This window comes from Spinacia oleracea, chromosome 2, assembly GCF_020520425.1.
Source record: "Spinacia oleracea cultivar Varoflay chromosome 2, BTI_SOV_V1, whole genome shotgun sequence".
Classification (NCBI taxonomy): domain Eukaryota; kingdom Viridiplantae; phylum Streptophyta; class Magnoliopsida; order Caryophyllales; family Amaranthaceae; genus Spinacia; species Spinacia oleracea.
In genome coordinates this window covers 3,488,026-3,504,349 of record NC_079488.1, presented here as the reverse complement: position 1 = coordinate 3,504,349, position 16,324 = coordinate 3,488,026, and the positions used below count along the sequence as shown (strand labels likewise).

The 16,324-nt window shown below is 36.6% G+C and overlaps 1 protein-coding gene across 2 annotated transcripts; it reads right to left on the bottom strand.

The window, feature by feature from the left end:
• Positions 1–5,439: 5,439 nt before the first annotated feature.
• On the bottom strand, positions 5,440–10,182 carry LOC110778546 (protein NDL1). Of its 2 annotated transcripts, none has more exons than XM_021983097.2 (11): positions 9,851–10,182; positions 8,455–8,554; positions 7,954–8,051; positions 7,717–7,805; positions 7,170–7,230; positions 6,968–7,054; positions 6,783–6,860; positions 6,645–6,701; positions 6,468–6,523; positions 6,209–6,344; positions 5,440–5,986 (listed from the first exon to the last, which is right to left on the bottom strand). In XM_021983097.2, the coding sequence occupies exons 1-11, from the start codon at positions 9,914–9,916 to the stop codon at positions 5,765–5,767; spliced, it is 1,050 nt and encodes a 349-aa protein (XP_021838789.1). In that variant the 5' UTR covers positions 9,917–10,182; the 3' UTR covers positions 5,440–5,764. The 2 variants fall into 2 exon arrangements, with proteins under 2 accessions (XP_021838789.1, XP_056692372.1); XM_056836394.1 differs by lacking the exon at positions 9,851–10,182 and adding an exon at positions 8,871–8,924.
• Between the last annotated feature and the right edge of the window lie 6,142 nt (positions 10,183–16,324).

The window sequence follows — 16,324 nt, the reverse complement described above, 5'->3', positions numbered from 1 at the left end:
AATTGGATCTCGAAGCTTTCCAACTGGGCTACTGCTTCTTTCATCAGTGCCAGATACCTCTGCATGGACGGTTCTCGAGCTTCATACTCGCCTTTATACTGACTGGCCACTAATTGGGAATCTGTTTTCAACACGATTTTCTTAGCATCCGCTGCCTTGCACATTTGAATGCCTGCGATCGCTGCTTCGTACTCTGCTTCATTATTTGAGGCTTTGAATTTGAACTTTATGGCATATTCAAAAACATTACCTTCTGGTGAAGTCATTATAATGCCTGCTCCTGACCCTGTTACTGCGGCTGAGCCATCTACATATATCTGCCAGGTCCCCAGAGGTTCTTCTTCTTCTTCGTACGATGCCTCAGCTATGAAGTCTGCTAATGCCTGTGCCTTTATGGCCGTTCTTGGCCTGTATTCAATATCGTACTCTGAGAGTTCTACCGCCCATTTCAGCAATCTGCCTGAGGTATCCAGCCTTCGCAATGATTTCTCCAAAGGCTGATTTGTCAATACTTGTACCTTGTGAGCGTCGAAGTATGGTTTCAGCTTCCTGGCAGCTATCATAATTGCGAAGGCCATTTTTTCGATCAGTGGGTACCTCTGCTCTGCGGGGTTGAGAATGTGACTGACGAAATATACTGGTTGTTGGGCTTTGTCCTTTTCCACTATTAAGGCTGCTGCTACAGTCTTTTTGGAGGCCGAGATGTACAACTGCAAAACATCTCCTACTTCTGGTCTGGCTATTGTTGGGAGGCTCTTTAGGTGATTCTTTACCTCTGCGAATGCCTTTTTTTGCTCTGCTTCCCACTTGAATGTTTTGTTGCCTTTCAGTACCTGAAAAAATGGGAGGGATCTATCTGCGGATTTACTGATAAAACGAGTGAGTGCTGCCATCTTTCCCGTTAATCTCTGCACATCTCGTATGTTCTTTGGCTCTGGCAAGTTGAGTATGGCCTCCACCTTCTCTGGGTTGGCATCTATTCCCCTTTCACTGACCAGAAATCCCAGGAACTTTCCTGACTTAACACCGAACACACATTTCTTTGGGTTTAGTTTCATGCCGTACTGTCTCAACGTAGCAAATGTTTCTCGCAGGTCTGCGATGTGATTGGCCTCTTTTTTGCTCTTGACTATGGAATCATCCACATATACTTCCACATTCCGGCCCTTTTGTTGTGCGAATATCTTATCTACAAGCTTTTGGTAGGTTGCACCCGCATTTTTCAGGCCGAATGGCATAGCTTTGTAGTTATAAACTCCAGCGTCTGTGATGAAAGCAGCTTTCTTACGATCTGATTCGAGTAAACTGATCTGATGGTAGCCGGAAAATGCATCCATGAAACTCAAGAGAGCGTGTCCACTGGTGGAATCAACCAGCTGGTCTATTCTGGGCAATGGGTAACAGTCTTTCGGACAGGCCTTGTTTAGGTCCGTGAAGTCTACACACATCCTCCATTGACCGTTTGCTTTCTTTACCATCACAACGTTAGCCAGCCATTCTGGGTAATCGCACTCTTCTATGAACTTGGCTGCTAGCAATTTGTTGATTTCTTCTTGGATGGCCACATTCTTCTCTGTCGAAAAATTTCTTTTCTTCTGTTTCACTGGCCTAACTTCTCTGCTGACATTCAGTCTATGGACCATAACACTGGGGTCAATCCCTGGCATTTCGTCCGCTGAGAAAGCAAATATGTCTGCGTGCTCTCTCAGCAGACCGATGAGGTTCACTCTGAGGGATAGGTCTACGTCTGTGCCAATTCGAACCGTCCGGTCTGTCAACCCTTCCTCTAATTCTATCTCCTCAGTTTCGTCAGTTGGCGTAGGTTCCAACAGACCTTCCTCCCGATGCTCGAAGTTTTCCATGCTTAACAACTTGTCTTTTTTGCGCTCTGCTCTCTTTCTTTTTCGAGATTGGGGAAGTTCTTCTTCTGCCAGTGGTGGGGGTCTGGGTGGTTGTTTTAGCGCAGTGTGGTAGCACTTCTTGGCCTGCTCCTGACTGCCTTTTACCTTGGCTGAGCGGCCATCATTTGTCGTATACATCATGGTAAGGTGATAAGTGGAGACTACAGCCCCTGCGTCATGGATGAATGGTCTGCCAAGAATGACGTTGTAGGCTGCGGGGACTTTCACAATCATGAAGTCTACCATGATATCCTTGATATCCTTCCCTTGGCCAATCTGCACCGGCAAACTGACTATCCCCTCTGGTATCACTGTGGCTCCTGTGAATCCGATTACTGGGTAATTGACTGGTTTTACATATTTCTCATCAATTTGCAACTCTTGGAAAGCAGGCCAGAATAAGATGTTCGCAGAGCTACCTCCGTCTATCAGAATACGGTGGATTTTTCTGTTTGCTACATTCAGGGCTAGTACCATGGGGTCGTCATGGGGGTATATTATGCCTTTACAGTCCTCCTCTGTGAAAGTGCACTGCGGGATTTTTGGAGGGGCGGGCCACCTGCCAGAATTATGGTAATTAACCTGGTGTTTGAATTCGCTCACACTGGCCTTGGCCCCGCTAACAGTGGTTCCCGCGTAAACTGGCCCTCCTGTTATGACCAAGATGTCGCCCATTCTCTTTTGGTCTGCTGGGTAGCTCTGCTTGGGTTCCGCCTTCTTATTGTCGGACCTATTATCATTATCTCTGTTCTCATAGGTCCTGCTATACGAGCTTTTTGCTTTGAATTGAGTCAAGTATCCCCTCCGGATCAGATCTTCGATATTATCCTTCAAATGAGTGCACTCTTCTGTGAGGTGGCCATGGTCTCTGTGAAAGTCACAGTACTTTTTTGGGTCCCTGTACTTGTTGTACATTTTGGGAGGTCTCTGCCACTTCTCGTCTTCTTTGCTGATGGCAAAAATTTGAGTTCTGGATGCCACTAAGGGGGTATACTCATTAAACTTCCCCCTTTTCTCAGTTTTAAACTCGTTACCTTTGCCTCTGCCTGGTCCCTGCCAGTCTCTTCTTGGCTGTGGGTTTTCTCTTCTGTCTGAGTATTCTTTTTTGTATGGCTCTTTCTTGCTCTGACTACCGTAATTGTTCTCACTTGCCACATATCGACGTGAGGTTGCTCTGCCAATTTCTTCACTCTTTATAAATTCATTCGCCTTTCCCAGTACCTCTGCCAGGGTTGTGAATGATTTTCTGCCCAGATAACTCTTGAACTCTCCATCCCGCAGACCAGTCATCATGGCCAGGACTGCTACCTCTTGCTGCAACTTGGGTATATTTGACGCCTCCATATTGAATCTGGATATGTATTCCCTCAGAGATTCCTGAGGCCCCTGGATGACTGACATCAGCTCCCCTGTCATCCTTTCTCTGGCAATGTTTGCCACGTATTGGGTGCGAAACAAGATAGCTAGCTGCCGGAAAGATGTTATGGTGCCTTTGGGTATTTTACCAAACCAGCTCTGTGCCATCCCCTCTAGAGTGGAAGGAAAGACCTTACACCACATAGAGTCTGTGTTGGTATATAGCATCATGTGTCCCCCAAAGGCAGAGAGGTGATTCGTTGGGTCTGTCTTTCCGGAGTATTTGCAGGTGGGCATTTTTATCTTTTCCATTCCTTCAGAGAGTATTTCATCGCAGAAGGGAGAATTATCAGGTTTAACTACTGCTCGGATGGGATTGGGCATACCTGACATGGAGTGGTGTCTTTGACTGGGTGCTTGTTCAGTCCTTGCCCGGGGTTGAGCTCTGCTTGGTGTGATACTCTCTGCTTCATACTCTTGATTATCAGCCCCTTCCATGTCCTGCTGAAGATTCCTCCTCCAAACATTCGGACTATGCTGGGGTCTGGGACGTTTTCTCCTCTGCTCAACCTCAACCTCTGGGGCTGTTCTCATGACCTGGGCTTGTGGGGTTGTTTGAGTAAGGAATGTCAGGACTTCTATTGCTGTGCGCATCTGGTCGGGTGAGAACTGTGCCCCCAATCGTGCTAGTGAAGCACTGGTTGGAATTGGGATACCCTGGCCCTGGCTAGGGGTTGCCATAGCTCTGGGTTGTGGTGTCTCTCTTGGAGGACCAAGACTCTGAGGCATGCCGAACAAGGGTACATTTGTGGTTCTCTGGTTGTTTTTTGAGGTGGGTGGTTCTATCTGCTGGATTATCGGTTCGCTTGACTCGGTCATTGCGTGAGAGGGTAGGTCTTTCAGAAGCAAGGTCTGGGTTTCCCCTCCTTCTAGCGCCACTTGTTCCGGGTATGGAACTGGAGGAGCCCTGCTTGGTGATGCTGCCCTGTCAGACAGAACGAACGTAAGCTAACCTCGGGGGTTTAACCGAGGAAACCCCCTCCGATGCCTAAGTCAGCAAATGAGATAATGTTCTAGAGAGAGAAAGTAGAGAGGGTTAAGAATTGTACTTGTATTGAACGTGTCCGCAAATGAATGGGGACGGCAGTATTTATAGGCGTACTATTCAGTACTTTGGCCTATTCAGATGTTGCCGCGTGTACGCTAGTGATGTACTTGTTTGTTTGTCCTTTTGCTTAACGACGTATCTATGTTGTCGTCTAGCAGGTCGTTGCCCCGCAGACCTAAGGGTCTGCGCGGTTCTTGAGGACTTGTGGTACTTTCAATAGGTACTTCCTGCGGTTGCTTTGCTTGATCTGTCTTATCTGACGTCCGATGGTCTGCACTATTGACTATAATTATAGTAATTTTATATTTTTAAAAACTATTTAAAAAGTTGATATTTTAAAAAGAAATGCATTAGGTTAATCCAACTACATAATACACAATAACATATAATTTTTTAATAAGAAAATATAGTCAAAATTAATGTATGAATAGTTCAAAAGTCAAACTGTTGCAAGTATTCAAGAATGGAGGTAATAATATTTAGTGTAGGTGGTGAAGATTTAACTTTAGATCTTGAATAAAAATAAGCAAAGTTGTGAAAGAAAAGCTAAAAAATGATACACATGGAAGCTTAGCTAAATTGGTGGGAATGTTGCTTGTTTATTTGGTAAAACTCAAATTTCTGTTGTCATATTTCAGCCTAATATAGCAAGTTTACCGGTTGAGTATTTGACACCAGCCTATAAACTTTGAACTATTCTGTGGAATTTGGAAGTGATTTTCCAACTAACTTATAGGATCAGATTATTGGCACCTTTTGTTTGACGATTCACCATTATAACACTAATAGGAGATTAGGCCTTGTTTTCTTCACCTGATCTGGTTTGATTTTTTTTTAATTTTTGGTATGATTTGAATATTTTATATAAGTAATTTTGCTTTTTCTGATCTGCTCTAATTTTTCTAATCTGATCTAATAAGCAATAAGAATAAGGTGAAGAGAACAAAGCCTAAGTGATCGGTTGGACACTAGAAGTTGAAAAATTATCCAATTGACGAATGGAAATAGAAGGTAAAAACTAATTTGACACGAATGAAAATAAAAAGTGAAAAAACTAATTTGGGACAGAAAAAATACATAAATATGCTCTTTTCATTATTAATTGCTCATCATCAACAAAGGTGTTCTAAGAATTTACAAGCAAATAACCAATGTCCGGTCGTTTTATGAATGACAGACTACAAATGAATGAATGATCGATTCCCTCCCTAAAATAAAATGTCCCTTTTTCTATCAAAAACAATCCTACATTACATATCTACAAATCTTCCAACCCACCACCCTTCCTTTCGCGAATCGCGATTCCAAAAAATTATGATAAAAATTACAACAGAAAAAGAGTGGAAATTGCTGGTAAAAATACATCTTTTACATTACATCATCAGTTCATCACCCATTGCTATGACTGCAAAGAAATGCGAGTCTTTATCGGTTTCAGCTTCAACCCCATGCTTTCCGGAGAAAGCAACTCCGGGGAAATGCACGATGGGCTTAACGGGCTTCTTGGGCTTCCACTTAGCTGAGATGGCCGGTAGAATCCGTATCCCATGAGGAAGAATTCCAATGGTATCAGCATCGCATGGGGTTGCTCCTCCGTCACCATTGATCCACAAGCTTGTACCTACCAACACATCAACCCCATGTAAGCAACATCCTTGGCGGATAATGAAGGGAAAGATGAACAACATCTACATCACAAATGACCAGCTTAACTGATTCCTAAATGGACAGAAAATGTTCATGCAATCTACCAAAATTAGATAATCTTGAAATGAAAGACTCATCAAACTAGGTTAACCACAATGAAAGCGAGTTTCAAGTGAACTTAGTTCCATGCACATACCTCAACCAATGCACTGCATCTTTTATCTAGTTTTGAAATCATGTGAAGAGCTTCTGCGTGAAAAGAAGATTCATCCCCAACAAAAATCAGTGTCCGACATCTTAGTTTTTTCAATCCTTCGCTAATGTCGGGTCTTCTGCTTGTTTAAACAAAACAGGAAAACAAAAGGATTAAAAATATGCAAAAAAAGAAAAGTGTATAATAAATTAATTAATAAAAGGTGGGAACTTGAAATGCAAACTCTTGCAATAGAACTTACCCATTCATTGTCTCAAGAAACCGTAAAACATTGATGCTTTGCCTCTCATCCAACAACTGAAGCGATAAGCAGTCAGTTAACGCGTCATGGTCCAATTAGAGGGGAAAACAAGAAAAAATGCACTAGAAAAAGAAAGAACATATTTTCCAAAAAAAAATAAAAATAATTAACACTAACCCTCCTGCATGCTTGAACTATGTCTGATTCCGGGAGTTCTGCACTGCCACGAACTTCCTGTATATAGTAAAAGTTCAAAACAAACTACCACAAAGGCAATTACTGGTGTAAACGAGAACCTAAAAAGTTAAGTACTACCTTACTGAAGTAGCGCTTCAGCAAACACTCCTTGACCAAGCCACATATCCCGTAAAAGTAAAGCAAATTCGACAAAACCTATATTAATCGATAAATTAACAGATTCAGAATTTATAATACAGTACATAAGGACACAATTTTTTTTCTGTGGAAAATATAGTATAGGACAGAGAAAGGAAAAGGACCTTATTGTACAACCATTCAGTCCATGAAGGTCCTTTGCACAGAGGTGAAACAAGTATCAAACCAACAACACGCTCTTTGTACTTCAGCTGTAACACCAATAACCTTTGTCAATTAGCCAATCAGCTAAAGAACTTATTCAAACACATTAAGGAATTAAAAACAATATACAGCAAATTGGGTAAGGAATTAAAAACAACATACAGCAAATTGGGTAAGTATGTAAGCTCCTGCGGTTACCCCCATGCACATTACTGCACCAAGCCTAAACAAGGAAAATTGCTGTCAGAATTAACTAACATAAAGCAACTAAATAGTTACCATTGTCAAAAAAAAAACTAAATAGTTACAAGAAACAGCACCAATGATAAAATATCAGTTGAGACACACACACTCTTGCTTTTGTTTGTATTTGAATTTACTACTATGGTGTATGTACCGAAATTACAATATCAGGAGCATGATTTTAAATTATTTACAGGAAAAAAGGAAAAAAAATCAATTAGGAGTATAAAGTAGATAAAAATAAAAGATGAATTAAGAAACCCCAAAAAACCGGTTCACTATATAAAATATAGCTAGTTTGGAAAATAGATTTTTAAAATAGTCATTTTGGTAAATAAATTTTAGCTAGTTTGGAAAATAGACTTTTAAAATAGTCATTTTGGTAATTAAAATTGTAAGAGTAGTCACTTTGGTAAAAGATCCTAAACAAACAAAATGAATTGAATCCCATTTGACCCTAGCTTACCCAAAAAAGTTGAGAACCTCAAGGACCTGATCGGCTAAATCTTCTGTTGATGGCACAGGTTTATCTGGACATAAAGCAGCAGCTCCCAACTGCAAGAACTCTTGACAAGAGTTTCATAAGGTAAATGTGAATAATTGAACAAAGTCGTCTAAATAGAGCAGAAAAAAGAAAGATTTCAGAAAAAAGAAGACCAATAAAGAAAAAGATAAAGGAACCCATATACGAAGATTTACAGACCTCGTGTCCAGGAGGGCTAATATGGTAAATGCAAAAGTTGTGGAGCAGCAAAGAAGCGGCCTCAGGAAAAAAGAATAATCCTTGGAAACAAGACATTTCTGTTCAGTAGTCACAAGGAATTAGTCAAATAGTACCAAAGGCAGGAAATGAGAGTTATGATTCTTACGAATTAAATTAAAATGTAAGAAGAAAGAGAGAGAAAAAAAGAGTATAAATCATGAAATTCAACTTCAAAGACTATTCGTAATAGTAAAACTGAACAACTACCCATCCGACCTTGAAGAACACCCATGCTTGAACTTAAATCATGATACTCAGTTTGTGAATCTTTACCAGTTCCTTATATCACAACAATACATGATCAGTATCAGTTCACAACTTGCATGTTAAGATAGCAGCAAACAACTTTATGTTCTAGGTTGTGCAAATCCCGTCATTACAATGATACTATCGTTACCAATAACTTCAAGTTAAAAATGAGAATTCATCAATATCACTTACGATTTAAAGCTAAATCAGGATATGTAACCAATGCTGGCTTGTCTTTATCTCCATAAACAATGACAGACACAGGGCCACAGCCTGTTTGTACGTGGTATTCCTGCAATCAAAAATTGACATAATACATCATTAAAAAGCAGAAAAAAAAACTCATAGAACGTGGAAGAACGATAAGATATCAGCATCTCAATTCAGTAAACGGAACTAATCGCCAGAAACTCACTACAGAAAAATGCATAATCTATGATCTTATTGCCAAAAAAATGACACTTAGATAAAGTCAAAAGAGATGATTTGTCATGTTATTACTTCCATTAAAAATGAATAAAGTAAAGCAATATCCATAGCTTCTTGTTATGTGATAGACAACAAAAGGAGGAATAACAGATAGAATTTCAACAAAAAAAGTAGCTTGCCATGTGCAATATTGCAACTAATTCTCTGACTTCTTTCCAGAAACAAAAATAAATCTATACAACTTCAATCCCTTCTATAAGAGGCTAAGAATCTAATTCAAACCATATGATGCTTTACTTCAAGTTCTAACCCAACAACTACAAAAAAAGAAAAAAAATACTTTACTTTGCCAATTAAAAAAAGTAAAAGAGGAGAATAAAAGTGATGATGACAGATTCTACAAAAAGCTGACAATAAGTTTTCAGGGGGGAAAACATTTACTGAAATGAATAATTATTTAGAAAGTCAAAAGCATATAGGAATATAAGCATAAATCATGTAAATTCAAGAATATTGACAGTTTAGTGTCTTGTGTACTAACATCAAGCATAATATTACTCCCTCCATCCTTTGTACGCGTATTATTAAGAGTAAAATGGTAGTAATTATGAACAACAACCCCATTTTCCAAATGTAATTAGACTGACAATTACAACAACAAAATTAAGAATTTTCAATAATTACCAACCACATTTAGTTATCCCAAGATGACAAACAAGAAAGAAAAGGCAGCAATTCAAGAGGGTAAAGCTACCCTAGCAAAATTCAAGTAGAATACTAGTTAAACAACACAAATTGAATTAAAATTACACAAATACCACTAAATTAAGAATTTCAAAGACCCAATTATCAGACATAGAATTCCAAAAATGCTGGAAACAATCACAAAATTGCAACTCCTTACACTATCATGTTGCCAATCATAGGGGAAAAAAATTCTAAATTAGGGGTTTTCCAATCAAACAATTCAATGCATTTGGGGGGGGAAATCCAATTAAAAAAAACCCAGTAAAATTACAACAAGATCTGTTAAACCAATATTAAAACCCCAGAAATTCAAGAACAGTAACAAAAACCAAAATTTCCCCCAAAAAAAATAAAATTGAATCAAATTGCACATTGGGCTTGAAATTCGATGAATTAGAGCAAGAATTAAAACCTTTCCACCAAGATAAATAGTTTCCATATCAACGGAAACTGAATCAGTGCTGCAAAATTCCCCCATTTTATTTGTTTATTTATTTTTCAATTGAATTTTTTTTGGGGGGCTCTGAAAGCCGCTTCAAATTGGTGCCACCCCAAAACTTTGCACCACTTTCTCTCTCCTCTTTTGTTGTTGATGGAGTTTGGAGAAATTCAGACCTCAAGCTTTGATCTATATTATATAGAAATACCTCTAAATTTTCTCTGTTTCTCAACTTTCTCTCTCTAACACTCTCTCTTTCTTTCTCTCTCTACAACTCCGAAGATCCTTGCGGTTTTATCTCTCACCGACGCCTTTTTGTAATTTTTCTTTCTTATAATTCCTGCTTTCGTAAAAAGAACTAATATGACGTCTTAATACTCCGTATTCCGTAATAATACGGAGTAATAAACTAACACTGATGTGCACTTCTCTTTAGGTTTGTCATAAACTGACCCGAAATGATCGCGAAAATAATAGCTTCACACATTCAACCGCACGAGTGTATTGATACTGCACAAACATTATACGGTTGTACCCGAATCGAGAATACTCAATTCGTAACAGACCGATGACTCGATTTGACAGCCCTACATCTTTCTATAACCGGAAAATTTTACCCGTACTCGAATGATCCGACCCGAACTTAAACCATCACAGATAGAGCTGGAAGGAAACTTAACTGAACAAATGCCTTGTTCTCTGCACCTGATATGGTCTGATATGTTCTAGTTTTTGGTTTGCTCAGTCTGGTCTGATATGGTTTGAATGTTTTAGGTGAGTGTTTTTTGTTTTTTTCTAGTCAGGTCTGGTCTGGTTTGGTTTGTAATGCTTTTAGCTTTTTTTGGTCAGTTCTAACCTGATTTTTCAGGTTTTGTTTTAATAAGCAACAAGAATACGGTGAAAATAACATAACATGCCGTCAATCCTACCAGAACCAAATATAGCTAAGGGTCTTATTTCAACTTATGCTATTAAGTTTTCATATTACTTCGTATTTCAGATAAGTTGTTGATCCAGACTAATACATACATACACATAAGTTATCAAAGGTGTATTTTTTTTTTTTTTTGATAAAAATTATCAACAATAATTGTAGTATTTATAAAGTAATAAATTTAGTATTAATACAAATTTTTGTAAAAAATCATTTCATATTTTCATATTTTAGTAAACAGTCCCATCAAATATCCTGCCGCTCAATTTTTACTCAGTTGACAAACTACTGAACATAATTTAATAATTATGTACTACGTAATTTGTAAGCGTTAGACGGTATGATAGAGAACATACGGTATTACGGAGTATAAACATACTAAGAGTATTTGGAGGATATAGAGAATTAATGGGCTTGATAAAAAAATGTTGACCGTTGAGCTGGAGGCATCAAAGTATTAATCCTTTTTCGTTTGTGTTAAAAAGGGAAAATGACATGATAATATCATATGGTCCAAACCCAAGTTATTTTTGGCTTGATGAACTGTTTACAGTGAGTATTTTTGGATGGATTTATTAAACACATTTTTGATGGATTTTATGCCAATTTTCTTGAATTTGTGGAATGTCTTGTCTCTCTCTATATACTATATCTGTTTTAAAATAATATTTACGGTTATAATATTTGCACAAATATTAATAAAAGAGAGAAATAGTGTGTAGAAAAGTTGATGAATATAATAAAAATATGGGCAAAATTGTCAAAAAATACATTTTTTTTGCCTCACTTTGTGAACTAGTACCTTATATTTTCAGTTTTGTCAAATAGTACCTTGAATTAAAAAGTTGTATTAAAAATGGTAACTTATACTCCCTCCGTCCCGGAATACTCGACCCGGTTTGACCGGCACAGAGTTTAAGGGACTTGGATTGACTTATTTAATTTAATAGGTAGTAGTTGATAGTGGGTATTAATTTAATGTAGTTAGTGGGAAATGTGTAAAGGGGTGGGTTGGTGGAGAGTAAGGGTTGAATTTTTAATTATTTTTTGTATGGAGTAGGGGGTAGGTGGGTTAATATGGGTGGAGTGAGAAATAAAATAATATTGTTAGAATATTTCCATTTTTAGAAACAGGTCAAGTATTAAGGGACGACTCGATAAGGAAAACAGGTCAAGTATTCCGGGACGGAGGGAGTAGCAACATTTCCGCCAAATTATCAATTTTCCGGCGATTGATTCAAGCTTCCCTCAAAAAAATTGTGCGTGTTGAACAAACCAAGCCAAAGATCACACGCCTCTGTTACTCTTCTTATAAGAACAACAATACCCACAAAAATTTTAGATCTACAATACCCACAAAAGTAACTGGTTTGCCAGAATGTTCATAATTTGGCCGGAATGTTGCTATAAGGTACCATTTTTAATACAACTTTCTAATTCAAGGTACTATTTGACAAAACTGAAAATATAAGGTACTAGTTCACAAAGTGAGACAAAAATAAGGTACCTTTTGACAATTTTGCCTAAAATAGGGATAAAGTAAGATAAATGTATAAAAATGTGGGTGTGTGTAAGAATTTTTTTTAATAAAGTACTCCCTCAGTCCCGGAATACTTGACCTGTTTTCCTTATCGGGCCGTCCCTTAATACTTGACCTGTTTTTAAAAATGGAAATATTCTAACAATATTATATTATTTCTCACTCCACCCCTATTAACCCACCTACCCCCTACTCCATACAAAAAATAATTAAAAATCAACCCCTACTCTCCCCCAACCCCACCTCTTAACCCACCTCCCACTAATTACATTAAAATAATACCCCACTATCAACTACTACCTATTAAATTAAATAAGTCAATTCAAGTCCCTTAAACTCTGTGCCGGTCAAACCGGGTCGAGTATTCCGGGACGGAGGGAGTAAGAAAATTTGAGTGGAAAATTGTTAATGTTGTGGCGTAAGAAGGTAAGATGCATGGTAAATTTTCATGTCAAAAAATATATAGTATAAAGCACCATGTAAAAATTATTATGAAACGGACTAAAACGGTAAGTGAAAATACCATTTTGAAACGAAGGTAATATATAGTTTGAGTCTTGATCAATAAACTCTAGGGTTAATGTAACTATGACAATATAACACATCATCACAACAAAAACTGAGGAAACCCGACACTAGATATAGACCCGTACTCGCACCAAAATGATAAATACCCGGGTTCAACCGGGCTAGACATTGATTGCATGTATCAAAATCGAACGCCTATCTCTACCATTATAGTTGTGGCTCTCTGTTCATATAAAAAAACATGTTGTGCAAAAACGTACTCTAATTGCTCTCTGTTCATATCAAAATAGTATAATGTCAAAAACGTACTTCCTCCGTTCCGCAAATGATGCATCATTTCTATTTTCACGTATACCAACATGCTTATTTGATAATTAATATCTCTAATTGCGTGTAAGTAAAAATTATAAAAAATTAATATTTGAAATCCTTACATTGATACGAATTTAACAAGATCTCACTTGACTATGTTTGTTTTTACGTGAAAGAATAATTGTCAAAGTTAGTTAATGAATAGTGTCCAAAAGAGAAACGATGAATCTATTGTAAAACGGAGAAAGTAGTACATAATATCAAAAGGTCTTGCGCGCACAAGGTGTACAGTAAATTTATTGTACACCAAGATAACTTTTATGAAATTTTTTGTAACTTTAACCTATTTTTCTGTAACTTTTATATTATAAAATTAAAAAGTTGATAGATAAACATTTTAAAGGGTTAAATGATTAATTTATACATTATTAGTGATTTTGAAGAAATAATTTTTATTCAAATGAAAAAATTTATCATTAAAAAATAGATAACTTTTAAATATATAAATGTAACTTTTAAGCATTTTGAATCAACTTTTACTCCGGTGTACAATATTTTTATTGTACACCCGTTATAAATAAGAATTTGTGTACATAATATATCAGGGAATCCCCTTTTTTTAGTCATGTTTTCATCGGATGGTTAGTTTCCTATGGAAATTAATTTTCGCTCACTCCTTTAAGAGTTAAGCATAGAAAACTTGTTGTGTTTTTGTTGTGTCAAAATTACTTTCCGTTAATTAATGAAAGGTGTTGCATTTGATATTTCGTACGGTACACCTTTCAATTTTCCACACGTGTTTCCCGTGCAAGGGCTGAAGAAGAGTTGCAAATTGCAAAGTTAACCTATTAATTTCACAACATTCTCTCTCTAATTGGATTACAACTATTTTATTAGATTTAGCTTTTATTTTCCATTTATTTCTATTTTAGACTATTTAGAGATAATTGGTTGATGATGATGATTATTTATGCCATGTTCTGTTCACCTTATTTCCACTTATTTCAGGAAAAATAAGTTCAGATAAGTTGAGTTAAGTTCAGATAAGATAAGTTCAGGAAAAATAAGGGTTGGTCAAGTACAATTTATAACTAAAATAAGTTTTGATACGTTCTAATAAGTCCAGTTAAGTTCAGATAAATTCAGGAAAAATAAGTGAAAATCAGGTGAATAGAACTCAGCCTTAGAGATTATATTTAAACTAGCTCCAAATTAAACTATTTAGAGATTATTGGTTGATGATGATGATTATATTTCTTGCCTTCTTGGCCTCTCTCATTTAACATGTGAGCATAAGACTTGGACAAAACCAATATAATGTGGGTTTGACTTAATCAATTTGGAATGTATATATTGTTTATTTTGAATTATCAAAGATTTGATAATGGTTCTATTCTCAAGCATAATACTTCGTATGATAATATACATGAATATTAGACATTCTTTTAGTGAATGAAGCCCGTTATACGTGACACTGATGCAGACACTGTTTGAAGCCCGTTCTAGGTATTGATGTTCATCAACATTGTTTGAAGTAGTATTTATTGTTTGGCCTAAATCAAAACACTATTTAAGTTGAATAATTGTGGTTAATAAGTATTTTTTCTTTTCGTGTCAACGTTTCATAAAAATCGATAAAACTAAGTTTTGGAGTAGGATAAGTTTTGATAAAATTCTACCAAATTTAGATTGAATATGCCATTTTTAGAAGAAAAAATTTGAATACAGATTACTACATTGTTTTAATATTTCAACTAAATTGTATCGGACACCTATATCAAATATCTACATTGACAACTATGTATGTTTTGCCGCCCAAATTAGAAGTATTGATTAGATAATAAAAAAATAAAAAACAATCCATCAAAATATATATCCTAATATATCTAATTAAGCTACATCCCATTGACTCTCCCAAACAAGTGGAAATAGGGTGATCCTCTCACAATAATTAAGCAACTTAGGAACTAAAACATTGACCAACAATTGTTTCGTTGTTGTTGTATAACTTAGGTATCCACCGCCGACAATAGTGACTAACTTTCTCGCCCTGTGTGTTTCAATTAAGGGTAAATAGCTGGTCAGTGATCTGTTTTTATCCGCAAAGGTTGGGATATTCGAACCCCCAACCTAATGGCCAGACAAAATGAACAACCGTTATGCCAAGACCAGTTTGATTACCTATAATTTGTTTTGTGATCATGTGTTACATGCATCTCAAGTGTGAACATTAAAAAGAATTAATTGTAGCACAAAATCCAGCAAATGTTTGCTTCAAAGTTACAAAAGTTATACTTATATATTGTATTTAGCAAGTTATTACAAATTAATATTCTTTATTATTATAGAAAATGAACCAACATCTTCATGATTGCTTCAAATAGACCAAATTAGAAGGTAGCTAGGCCTTGTCTTTAAGCAAAGTGGCATTTTATGTGTCATCTTTTACTACCAATTAAGAATCTCTTCACCCTGAGGTTCCCTTTCAAATTTTAGCCACCTTATTGTCATCTACGTAGTAGTTTATATATGTTCCATTTTTTTTCTTTAATGAAGAAAAAGAAAGATTAGAATGAAAAACATGAGACTTTCCTGATAAAGTTCCACTAAATTAATTATCATTATCATTATATATTACTCCCTCCGTTTCTTCCTTAAATTCATCACCTGTATGGACACAATTTTAGTAACCTAACACGAAAATATTATTAAGAAAAAATTGATTCTAAAAATACAACCTTTAAGCGATTTGCTTAAAAAGGGTCGGCTTTATGTTTATCTAAAAATAACACAACCTTTTGGACCTATCTTCTTTTAAAAGGCTCACCTCTTTTACTTTCCCTTTCACAATTTACCTTCCCTTTTTACCTTCTTCCACCTCCAACCTTCCCACCATATATAACTCCGGCCAGTTCCAAAATCCCGCCACCACCGAACCACCATCCGATATTAATTCCAACGAAATAAATATAAGAGCGGTATATGAATAAATAGTGATGTTGTTTTAAGGGAAACGAGGCCGCGTTTAGCAAACCCCTTTATTTATTCTAGTGAAACAATAGTGTTACCATAATAGGGATATCATTTGAGAGATGGTGAGTTTTTTTTGAAATTATTTTAGTGCAGACCACGA

Coding starts and splice junctions, on each gene's coding strand:
- LOC110778546 (XM_021983097.2), bottom strand. CDS start 9,916: ATGGGGGAATTTTGCAGCACTGATTCAGTTTCCGTTGATATGGAAACT. Junction 6,861..6,967: donor CTGAATGGTTGTACAATAAG/GTCCTTTTCCTT, acceptor CGATTAATATAG/GTTTTGTCGAATTTGCTTTA. Junction 6,345..6,467: donor TTTCTTGAGACAATGAATGG/GTAAGTTCTATT, acceptor TTAAACAAGCAG/AAGACCCGACATTAGCGAAG.